At 40.4% G+C, this 12,335-nt stretch overlaps 1 protein-coding gene across 1 annotated transcript in view; it reads right to left on the bottom strand.

The window, feature by feature from the left end:
- Positions 1 to 1,101: 1,101 nt before the first annotated feature.
- The window catches only part of HSPA12A (heat shock protein family A (Hsp70) member 12A), a 58,820-nt gene continuing 47,586 nt past the window's right edge, over positions 1,102 to 12,335 (bottom strand). The window contains exons 10-12 of the mRNA XM_077349878.1: positions 11,937 to 12,195; positions 9,366 to 9,469; positions 1,102 to 7,613 (exon numbers count right to left, since the gene is read on the bottom strand). Coding sequence (XP_077205993.1) covers positions 6,979 to 7,613; positions 9,366 to 9,469; positions 11,937 to 12,195 — 998 coding nt within the window. The 3' untranslated portion in view covers positions 1,102 to 6,978. The remainder of the gene's footprint in view (positions 7,614 to 9,365; positions 9,470 to 11,936; positions 12,196 to 12,335) is intronic.

Genomic DNA, 12,335 nt, shown 5'->3' on the forward strand with positions numbered 1-12,335 from the left:
GGACTCCTGTGGTACTGCAATAAATTTCTGCCGGGGTTTACAGGTAATAAAGGAAGCTGGGTGGATGGAAGCACATTACAGAATGTGTACAGAAAGCAGAATGCTTGGATGTGGGCCCCAATGTAGCTGATGGAAAGTCGTTTAATAAAAGATGAAATAAAGTGCTTCTTCCTACAACATATAATTAAGGTTTATAGCCCAGGACCACAAAGCAGAATGATGGCTAATAGTTTAGGGGGCTGAAAGTAAATTAGACATATCCATGGTGGAAAATATTGCCCCCATGTTCAGATGCATTGTAGCGGAGCAGTATGCTGATAAGGGCAACTACGGGGGGGAGGTGATTTGGTGCTCAGCTTGCAGGGATTCCAGGGGCATCACACTGGCAACTATACAAAATAGGATGTTGGGCTAAGTTCACGTGGGTCAGAGTCCAAAGATCATTTATGATGTTCTTGCAGACCACTGCACTGTAACACTCAATCTCAGCTGTTGCAGATCGTGAGCCTTATGCGAGGATGCCAGATTTCAGAATCAAAACAGATTAGCAGCTTGGAACTGTAAGAATATCAAGGAGGAACTTGAGTATAGGCTACTGTGCTTTTAGGAAGTACTCTCACACTCAACTACATGCACTGACATTTGTTTTAAAACTATTTCTAATAGAAGAAGAGTTGGTTCTTATATGCCGCTTTTCTCTATCTGAAGGAGGCTCAAAGCTGTTTACAGTCGCCTTCCCTTTCCTCTCCCCACAAGAGACACCCTGTGAGGTGGGTGAGGCTGAGAGAGCCCTGATATCACTGCTCAGTCAGAACAGCTTTATCAGCACTGTGGCAAGCCCAAGGTCACCTGTGGGAGTGCAGAATCAAACTCGTAACCACTACACCAAACTGGCATACCATTTTTGAATCTTAGGCAATCAATTTCTAATATTTACATACTGTTTGAACAAGTAGTTCCAAGCTCCTTAAAATCAATTCTATTAAACAAGATGCTTGGAGTGGTTCTGTTTTTGCAAACCTCAGGAACAATCCACCAGAAACTCTGCACTCTACAGAAGAAATAACTTTTCTCAAGAGCCAGAAATAATCAACAAGCACGTCTTGCCATGTGTTTTATTTAACACGTTTGAAGAGTAGAGTATTTTTCAGAAGATGCAATTGTGGCAAGCTGTGATTTACTCCGGAAGTCAATGGAGTTTTTATTATTGTACAGAGAGAGGTGAAGGATATCACAATGACCAATATTCTGCCCCCCGCCCCAAATATCTGATGCATTATCCAAGCAGATGATTACTGTGACATTATGCCCAACAACCTGTACACAGTGCATCTTTTTTCCCCCAGTGTAAATATGTAACTAACATAGCAATTCATATAACTGCAGGTTGAAAATTATATTTCTTAACAATCTAGAAGTATTTTTGGTTACATTGATGAAAATTTTAATATCATTGTATTTTTACCCAAATGAGTCATGGTTAATGTATTTCCAGATTTACAATTTATGGGGCAAGTCTTCAATGATTTTACACAAATATTCACTGAAGACAAAGGAGAGTTTTGCGGTTTTAAAGTTACTGTTCTGTCAATAGAGTACACGAGTGCCATCTTTTTCTTGAAACTGCGTCTATCAAGAATTCTGTAAAAATCCTGCAGAAGACACTTAAATATCTACTTTTGTTCCCTAATCACATCTGGATTACCTTTATCAATGTAACACATGGGTTATGCTTATAAAAGGACATCCATGGGATAATTTAAACTTACAGCAGAGGGCTGCATTCTATAGCCTATGGATCACATCATAACTTCCTATATCTATTTATAAGACATTACCAGATTTTGTATCATTTGGGGTGGGTGGGAATGGACTGTAGGTGGCAGAGAGCATGCCCAGAAAAAACTATATACTTGGATTTAAGGCTGAAGAATACCAGGGAAAGGGGGGGGGAAGAGTTCTTACATTTTACTTATCTGAATAATAGCAATTGTACTATAGCAGCGTTGCTTTTAGTGTGCTACTGATGTGTGATTCTATTTAATTGGCAACTGCAGCTGATAGTGAATCACTTTGCAGTCACTGTTCCCATGGCATAGCTCCAAGAATGCTTTAGCCAGGGTATCTGCAGATTGCCCTACTTTTATGTACTCCAGCAGGACGCAGCTTATAAAAGCACAGGCTCGAGTGGCTTGTCAGCTGCAAGCATTGTCCCTGAAGTATTGCAGCCATCCGCAAGTCACCTCCCTTCATTGGCTGCAAGTTTATGAAGCATAACGCATCAGGGGCACCCCATTCCTCTCCAGTCTCCCAAAAGTTATTCTGTGTAAATTATTGCATTGCGAGGCAAAAGTTGAGCTCTTACCTATAGGATGAATATAACTATTTTACAAACAAATATAAAAGGCTGACATTATAGATGGGAAGGAAGAATTAACATCTTGTACTTTCAATGACTTGGAGAATTTCCAACAGATAATCAGCACACCACAACCTCAGTGCTTTTTGCACCTGGAATTATAGATATTTGGACAGGCATTCGTTAAAAAGGGATTAAGATAGATTAGCTATTGGTTTTACACATATTCTTGGTATGCGTATGCAAAAGGATAGCGATTGAAAAAGTGAAGTTGAATATAGGAAGCTAGCTCATGCCATCCAGCATTGCTTGAGCTGACTGGCAGGATACCTGACGGTGCTCTTCAATCTTGGAATCAACATTAACAGATATAGGAAATGCTCTACCTTTTTTCTTAAAGGACATTGAAATAATGGATCAATACAAAGCAAAGAGAATGTTCAAACTCTAGAAAGTTGAAAAAATCCATCCTTTTACACACTTTACACTTATCTGGTGATGTGGACAACGGGAAGTTTGACATGCCAACTAATCTACAAATCGCTTTGCTTGTGTGACATAAGTTGCAGTTACATGAATCATATAAGATTCCAAGTACACAAAATTGGAGTTAGGCAAGCACAAAGAGACGACGGTATATGGTCCTCACACACATACAGTAAATGGGGTTGGAAAGAGTTGCAAAAAGATTTCTCTTAATTGCCTTTTTAAAAAGGTTCCAGCAATGATGTTTATTCCACAGCCATTGATGTGTATTCCTTAGGGATTCCTATAAGAAACCTCTTCCTAACATAGATGAAAACAGAGGGCAGCCTCATTAGATATATTATCTAAGTCTAGAGCTGTCTTCCTGCACAGAATAGAGTGTGGGTGAATGACAAGTAGAATATTGTAATCCCAAAACCGTCAGAAAGTTGTGAAAAGTCAGAAGTCAAAGACATCCCTTAAGAAAGTTCTCTCTTCAACATTTCAATGCTTTCCTGTTTCAGGAAGTTCTCAGGTGGTCATATTGCTCTTGGACAGCCATCCTGTTTCCAGGTACTAAGAAACAGACAACAGTATCGAAAGAGGCTGGAGGATGGCTGTGTGGCCTACCCCAGAGCTTAGTCATTAAATGCTGCATGGTTTAGTACTGGCCCTCTCAGTTCATCTGGCTTCTCACCATTTTTGAAGTTTTCTAACAAATGGTGGGAACAATTGCCAACATCCTTCCAACTCTCAATGCCTGACATCTTCCCCACCCATTCACTCTCCCAGGCAATCAAATAAGTTATAATGCGTCTCTGATGCAACTACCCGAGGTGGCTGGTGGGGCCTGTGCTCAGTTCAGCGGGTTGCAGTGTCTTCCTCTCAGCAGCACGGGATGACATATATCTGTACTTCACTCTGCCATTTCTCCTCACAAAAACCATCTGAGATGGACTATGCAGAGAGAGGGGGAGGCCTAAGGTTACACTATGAGTTTCATGGCAGAATGGAGATCTGAATTTGGATATTTCCCAGCCCATCTGGCACTACCACACCAAATTAGTCTAGCAGGACTCTAGCATTGAAAAGAATATGTGGTTAGAAAGTGGACTTCAATAAATGGCCTACATTCTAAATCAGTCCCTAGTTTTTAGAAAGGAGAGGAAACCTTAGATATACTGTCATTCCTATGGATCCCTTTAAGTGAAATTGGGATCATTAAAGCCAAAAAACCTCAGAAAAAACCTAACACACACACCAGAATTAAAATCCAGCAGCTAGTGTCTGTATGCTATTATTTGCGTAGCAAGAAGAAGAACATGGTATTGTCTGACACGCTGACATACCTCTCCCCCTATTATGAGATCAGCTTTGTGCATTTCATATCTCGCCATCTTTAAAAGCCTATAATTACTGAAACAGATTGAGAAACTACATTATTTAAAATTAACCACTGAATGCAAATCAACAGGGGTAAGAGCATTCTGTACAAGAAAATAGCATTACAGAAAGAAAACGTCTGTACAGTATTTAAATATTGTATATACATCAAAAAATTTGTTTATAACTCATCGTAAGTTACTTATGGGCAACCATGGAAAGGATACACGTTCACACACACGTAGGACAACAAAAATTAGTTTCCTTTGAAAGACACAGTGGGTAGCATAAAAGAGAATTTCAGCATGCATACTTTGTTATTATTCCAGAAGAATAATTATTCAAGAAACAGCAGACCAGATGCTGTGACTAGAATTATCCATTCTAATAGTTAATTCAGCAGAGCTTATTCACATTATAGCAGGGAACTACATAACGGAATAAATATTGATGAAAGGCTCCCTTTTATTCTTTACTGTAAATTTAAAATATTGTTTGTACAATGCAGACTTGGCCCCAAAATATTTCTTACGCATCTGACAAAAAAGTACTCTTTGGAAGGAAAAATAAACAAAGGGACTCTATGGCTTTTCACTTATGCATAGCTAATAGCAGTGGGGTTTAACAAAACAGCTAACCTTCTAGGATCTTGAAAGCTTAACAGACCACTATAGATGACATAAGAAATCTTTTGTTTCCCAAACATCTGGCAAACACATACAATATTTTGCAGTTGGTAACAGCAGGCTCATCTGAGCCTTTTGCTCAGTGTTGGGGCCCGCACTCCAAACCATGGTGGCTGGGGGCAGCAGCCTAAACAACCCAGTGTGGTGAATTTAAACCACAATACCTGGAAGCTGCCATCACCCATCCCAAAGTGGAGAAGTGTATTTTCAGATATTCACCCCTTGCCACAATGCCTGGACTTGCTATGGTATAGCTGAAGCCTGGTTTCTTTCTCTAGATGGCAGGACATTCAAAACCAGCCAACAAGACAGCCTTATCCTGGCTTCAGTTTAAAGCAGCATTGGCGTGGGGGCTGCTCTTGTGCAGCTGTTCTAGTCCAGCCGCCTAGTCGTCATTTTTCCAAGCTGGCGGCGCTCATCCTACCTGTGAACATTTTCAGATCTGTCCCAACTCTGCGAGTCATTCAACAACACAGAGGTGGTGTTTGTGCTCCCTCTACTGGCCACAGGCAACACTGCTTGACTAGGGAAAAGAGCAAGAATCTAGTAGCACCTTAAAAAGATGTAATGACATTTGTGGCAGAGTGTGAGTTTTTGTGAGTTGCTGTTCATGTTTTCAGATACTTGAAGAAGTGAGCATTGACTTACAAAAACTGATACTCTGCCACAAATTTTGTTTGTCTTTAAGGTATTACTGGATTCTTTCTCTTTTCTACTGTCATAGACAGACGGACACAGCTACCCAACTGGACTCTGGGGGATTATTTGCTGTGATGTCCCATTGACATCCATCTTCTGGTGACTTTGGCAGGCACCAATTATATCATCTTCCTAATGCAATGTTGTCACAGAAATGAAGAAGCTGGTGAGGAGGAATCTTGGAAACTGCACACTTCGTAAGGAAAACACCCAGCTTATGCAACACTAAATTTACAGTTGTATCAATGGAAGACAAGGAACGGTAAACATTGTGAATGAGTGGTACAACTGAGAATTAATAATCTCTGTATTGTGTTTGATGAAGAATTCTGAGTAACTTTAAAGCATATATAATTCTTTCATCAACAAGTATACTGTATTGGTCCGATAACTATTATTACTTTACATTCTGTGGGACCAACAGAGTAATATCATTCCACTGTTCTTTACTTTCCCCAGCCTGAGGATCTGTCTACTGCTGCTCTGTTCCATTATCTGTTTTTACATGAGGTATGCCCACCAACAGGATAGCCAGTGCTGGGTAAAAGGAAGATATGACGTGGATAGCCTACCGGTTTGCAAAGAGGGTTCCAAGAACCCCATTCAAGGCTTTTCTATTCATTGGATAAAAAGATGCAAGTATGTTTTCTAGCCTGGAATTTTTTTATCTTAAGGTGAAACAAAAATAAATCAATGATACCAAGCCAAAACATCGTATGTCCCCAGTGTACACATATACAGAAAGCCAATATGTATACTTCGATTATAAATTATGTCTTAATTTACTTTGAAATAGAAGGCCAGATATTTAGAATCTAGCATTCATATCTAAATATGTAAATAGCAGGAGTGGTTGATACTAAGTAAGAGGTGTTAATCGTATTCTACAGCATATCAATATTTTGGGGGAGCAGGCCACGTGATATTATTATGATCCTGCAAAGATGACACTCTACTGTCCTAGGTGTCACTGATATTTATGAGACCACTTGCAATTAGCAAGTAAAAGGCCCGGGTATATGTTTGCTGTATCAGGCCTTTGGGACCAGGAATGTACCTTCCTCTTGGTTATGTGTGGCCAAAAACAGAGATCACATGAATGCATCAACAATTTGTTTTCCCAATAAAAGGAGCATTTATATTTAAACGGCTAATCTTTATTATGTACTCAGCTATTTAGGATTATTCAGTTTAAGTGTTTAGCACCTGATTACTGTGTATTCAGACTCCTTAAAAGATTGTTACAAGAGCAACAACAAAAAAGCCTGGCATATTCCTTTCTAATGGCTATCCTACAGTCTAATTAAAATTCAAGTCTGTTTGGTGACGCGTGAAAAATGACAGAATCGGAAACTGAACTAATAGGCAGTGGGCAGGGAAGGGATATTAGTAGTTTAGGAAATCAATACCAGCTTTGACACTTTTAGAAGTAACAACATCAACTGCCATGGCTTTAATCTCTGTATCCCCAAACTGCATGAGCGTTTTGATCTCCCTCCGGGTTGGCCCCGATACATCTGTTCCAGTGAGATCTAGGCGGAGGGTACCGCACTTTTTCACTCCTGGCTCAGTTATGAATCTGACGTTGTCATGTTCTGAGCTGTAGATATTGATCACAATGACCAGCTGCGATGGTTTGGCAGGAGTATAGCTGCGTGACACAGTCTCACCGAGAGCTACCGACTGGTCAGCAGAGATGAATTTGTCAAAGACGTCGGTGCACCAGCGTGTGCCATCTTTAACCAGCAGCTTCTCTGTAGGGTGCTTCCCTTCCACATAACGATTCAGGACCCCTACACCATAGGTTAGGGGAGACCGGCGCACTTTGATGACAGCAGGATCCAGCCCAAACAAGACTGCTCCCTTGAGGATAGTAAGCCCCACATCCTGGGGAATGATGATTCGACATTTTGAGCCAAAAGCATCATGGACAGCTTGTTGTAGCAGTGGAGCTTCAGCAAATCCACCCACCAGGAACAGGAATTTCACATTAGTAACTTCTGGCTTTTCAAACAGATCACCTTAGCAGAGAAAGTGAGGGAATTCACAAGGTCAACAAACATTATCCATATTAGGATCAACCACTAAGCATGATGACATTGATTGTAAACACATACAAGAACCAGAATGGGGCACATGACTCTTAAATGCCCAAAGTATCAAACATTTCAATATTCCCTTCCACTTATTTCACAATGAAAAAAGACAATATTTACTTTGTTCAAAGGATTAAGCATCAAAAGCATTGATTAATTGGTAGAGGCGAATTTTCTTTGCTGGGGCTTTTAGTTTGGAAATACTTGACTTTTTAAAGGTTATCTTGGTTAAAATATACTACTATAATAAAGTATGAAAAATAAAGATGATAATTCTATTAGATTTTATTTGTAAATTATTTCACGCTTTCTTCAAGATCCTGAAAATGATATCAGTACCGAGGTTTATGCAATTTATACTTTTGTCAGTTTAACTGATTCAAAGGCAGATGGTTAATAAAAAAAAACTTTAATCGGCTGATAACCCTAAACAGAAATTATTATGCCAATAAAGGGCAATGCAGCACTTCTCTATCATCCTTGATAGAGACAGATAAAATCATGATTGTACAAGTTACTTTGCCAGTTCCAATGTCATTCTGGAAGTTGGGACTCCTTTTCTTTGTTTGTTCATGGATGTCTCCTTGGTACTTCACATACCTCAGTTACAACAATTTCCATGATTCTGAAGGTTTCAAGTCATGCTCTGTACATCATGCATGTTACTGTGATGGAGTTAACAGAATTTTTTAAAACTTATTCAAGTAACTGCTATGCGAGGGGAAAATATTTCCAAAGTATGTTAACTAGATATTTGCATTAGACTGAAATATTGACTCTGCGTAGAGCAGTGGCATTCCAAATAAGTAGAGATCATATTATTCAATTAGTATTAATGACTACTGCCATGAAAATATAAAGTTGGTTTGGACAACGGAGGGGATAAAGCTGTTTATTTAGTATGATAATTTTTATATCTCAGGCTTTGATTTCCATCATATCAGAATTAAGAAAAAATAGAACATTTTCTATTTGGAAAAGGATGGATTGATTTCTATTATTTAGGTACCTTCAAGTTGGGTGTTTTCAAATGTTGCAGCATAAATGTCTATGGCCAGGGCACATGGCATGGAGAGATAGCCAAACCTCAACATCAAAGCCCCCTAATTAAAACAGGACAAATCTCAACTACAGGCAATTCTCCTTGGTGAAAGTACTGATGTGATGTCCCCTGGACATCCATCTTCTAGTTTCCCAGATTCCCTGGGAATCGTTTTATAATGCCTGAACAGGAGACACACAGGCCAGAGTGGGGGAGCAAGAATGAAGAAGCCATTCTAAAGTTGCTCCTTTTAGCAGACTATTTTACCTGAAGCACATTAACTCTGAAATCAATGTAAACTTCGCCCTCAGTTTCTATAGTAAGCCTAGTCTGAGACTGAAGTAAAGAACTCCAGCAGAATTAAGGATGGGTGACACTCCTTTCTTTGCCACTGAGGTACTTCAGAACATAGCAACATTATAACCTCTTTTAGGAAAATCTCAGTGACTCCACAGAATAAAGCAGGGATAATGTGGTATGGGCTTGATCACTGGGATTCTATGTGGGGAAAATATATAATTTAACGATAATTATCCTGGGGTAACTATCCTAAAGTACAGTTGCTAAATCTTGAATGCTGTATCTTCATTGGATAAAAAAAGCCCTTAGAAATTCCACACACTTGTGATACCTACAGAGGTGTTTTATGATTTGGTCAATGGTGGGTTTGAAGAGGGCATTCATTGCATCTGGACTCATCCTCAGCATTCCTTGTGATGACCATTTCACAAAATCCACACTGTAACAAGACAGGAATAAAGGTAAGGTGGCATAAAGTCAATGCTGTCTGGTTTTAAATGATTTCCTTTGAGCTGTGCTAGATGCTTCCAACAGATACAGAGGTCACGCAGCTTTTCCTGGAAAGAGTAAAGGGATGTTTTGAAGCTAGTCAGTGTTATCCTGACAAAGATCAAAACATGCTGGGACCCCAATGATATTTATCAATAAAACCTTTTTCTTGTATGTCCTATAATGCACTTAGATTTGATGTGCTACTTTTCTTCTCTGTTAAAATAATCATGCAGTTCTATGGTGCTATGATACAATACTCTCATCACAACAGCAGGTGTCAGGCATGACACCGGAATGAACTGCATGTTACATATCCTTCTGAGGTTCTTGTTCTGGACTATTTCCCTCTCACAATGCAGCCACTGAAACGGTAATTTGGAGATGCATGTATGTGCACGTGTGTGCATGTGTGTGAAGAGAATTTTATCCCTTTCCCATTTTTGTTGAAAAGTGTCCCTAATACAGCTGCTTTTTATCCCATACTCAAGAAAAGTAAGGGTACCCATAGCTTTTCTCTTGTGAAAATAAAAACAATTTGTGGGTGAGACAGAGAGAGTTTGAAAAAAGAAGATGCACATGTTGTTTAGTTCCATTCATAGATACTCAAGAAACATAAACAGAGTTGAAAGCTCTGACGGAACTAATAAAATACATGCAAACATGAATGAAAAGTAATTGACTATCAGGCGGTGACTATCAAGGAAGACGCTACTCCTGCTGGCGTTAAAATGGCCGCAGCCTTTATTGCTACCTCCCCTTAGTGGAGGGTTGGCACCCCAAGACTGGATAAGGAAACCTGAATCCCCCCACAGCCATCCGGCTGCATTAACATTTCATGCCTCTGTGGCGCTCGGGGCCCCCACTTCACTCCCAGCCGGGAGGGCAGGTCACACCACGCCACAGGGTTTTCCGCAGGGAAGCAGCTATTGGGGGACCAAAGGGCGTCCGCCTCCATTGGCCCCCCCAGCTGCCTGGCCACAAGCGCCCAGCCTCCCAGCCGGGTAGGCTGCGCCTTCTAGACGGCCGGCCTCAGTAAGGAGACCCCCTTCAGTCGGGAGTCCCGTACGCAGATGGGACTCCCTACCAACAGGTTCCTTACAGGTCCAAAACCGCAGCTGCAACAAAATTCACAAATATAACAAGCAATTAACCAAAACTGGGCGGGAGGGAGGGTTGCTGTCTGGCAGGCTGTGGCGCAGAGAGGCTGGGAAGCCGAGCGCTCGGCCTTATAAAGGCCTGCTCCCAGCCCTCTCCACGTGACAAGGGCCATGAGGCCCAGCAGGAGTCGCCTGCCTCCTCTGCGCCGCCGCGGCGTCAAAGGGGCAGCCGCGGTAAGTCGCGTCTTTTAATTCCATTAATTCAGAATAGGAAGGAAGTGCCTCTAAAAACGACACAGAATTTTATCACAGCTTCCATTTGTAGAAACGGATTATCCTGGGTAATTTGCTTGATTTTTGTGCATTCCAGCTGATCTAAAGGACTAACCTAATGTCCTACTTTCATTCTGCTAATAAAACACCCGTTGTTTATCTTCCATCAAGTTATAGCAGTAGTAATATTAGTAGCATGTTTATTCGGTCATTTGACCCATATAAATTATATATCTGCAGAAAACTCTAACAATTAATAATAGAAGTTAAACAAATTTGGTGTCATGGAAAAAAAGAGTATTGCTACATAAAAATATTAAGATAGTAAAACAATGTTAAAACATCAAAGCCAAGTTTAATTGTCGGGAACAAATATAATGTTATTGTGGGTAGGGGAAAAAAGGGTTATAACATGTGAAGAAGAAGGGGGAAGAAACCTCAAAGAAGTTAACTACAGGGACAAGGAATCAAGGAGTCTTCTTGAACAGTCCATTAACCCAAGTGATAAGATGGCATTAACCTATCCATTACTATCGTTCTTTTCAATCTTATTGTAGTAGAAATGTAAAGACATGTTATAGCTATGGCCTACTAATGGACAAGGTTGTTGTGAGAGGCAGGAAAGAGGGAGTTACAGATCCAAGTTACAACCTTAACTTTTGACCTGGAGATCGTTTATATTGTCCAAGGCCATGAACAACACTATGAAGTCAGAGGAAGCAGAAACCTGCCCATACAAAAAAGTATACGTAGCAGAGATGAGGAGGGGAAGGAAGAGCGCCAGGGAACAACCTGTGCTATGGGACAATAATAGCATTTGCTGTTTTTCTTTCTCTCAGAGTTGCTAGCAGTCACAGCTGGGTCACATGATGCTTAAAGGTAGAAAGTGAATTTCTGAGCTGAGAAGGAGTTCATGAAACAAATGGAAAATATCTTCCTTACTTACTGTGGGGAACTAAATTTTCCCGGTCGTGGAAATCAGTTGCTTGTTACTTGCATGTGACAGTGAACATTTAATCTGGATTCTCTTAACCTCCGACTTACTTGCTTTTCCTTAAGGCGTGCTCCACACTGTGGCCTCGAAACTTCTTGTAATAATCAATGAATGAGAAAGGCAAAGTAATGTTGAGTGGGTTAGTCCGGTCTGGGGCTGCTGCCCTCTTGCGAGATTCAAATGCTATCATCAGGTCCACCCAGGCTGCAGGACGTTTGATTTTAAATTGCTCAATGAAATCTTCTCCAAATATTTTACACAGGAGTTTTTCAAATTCATAATCCACACCTAGGGAACCATAGGGCCCACCTGCATCAGAAAAACAATAAAAACATCACAACATTTATTCAAACCCACCATTCAAAACACAGCAGGGATACACCATGAAACTATTTAAAATGGGTCGTAAGAATTCTCAAGCTAGAAACAGACTATTCAAATTAGAAGCG

Source organism: Paroedura picta, chromosome 8 (genome assembly GCF_049243985.1).
Source record: "Paroedura picta isolate Pp20150507F chromosome 8, Ppicta_v3.0, whole genome shotgun sequence".
NCBI classification, from domain to species: domain Eukaryota; kingdom Metazoa; phylum Chordata; class Lepidosauria; order Squamata; family Gekkonidae; genus Paroedura; species Paroedura picta.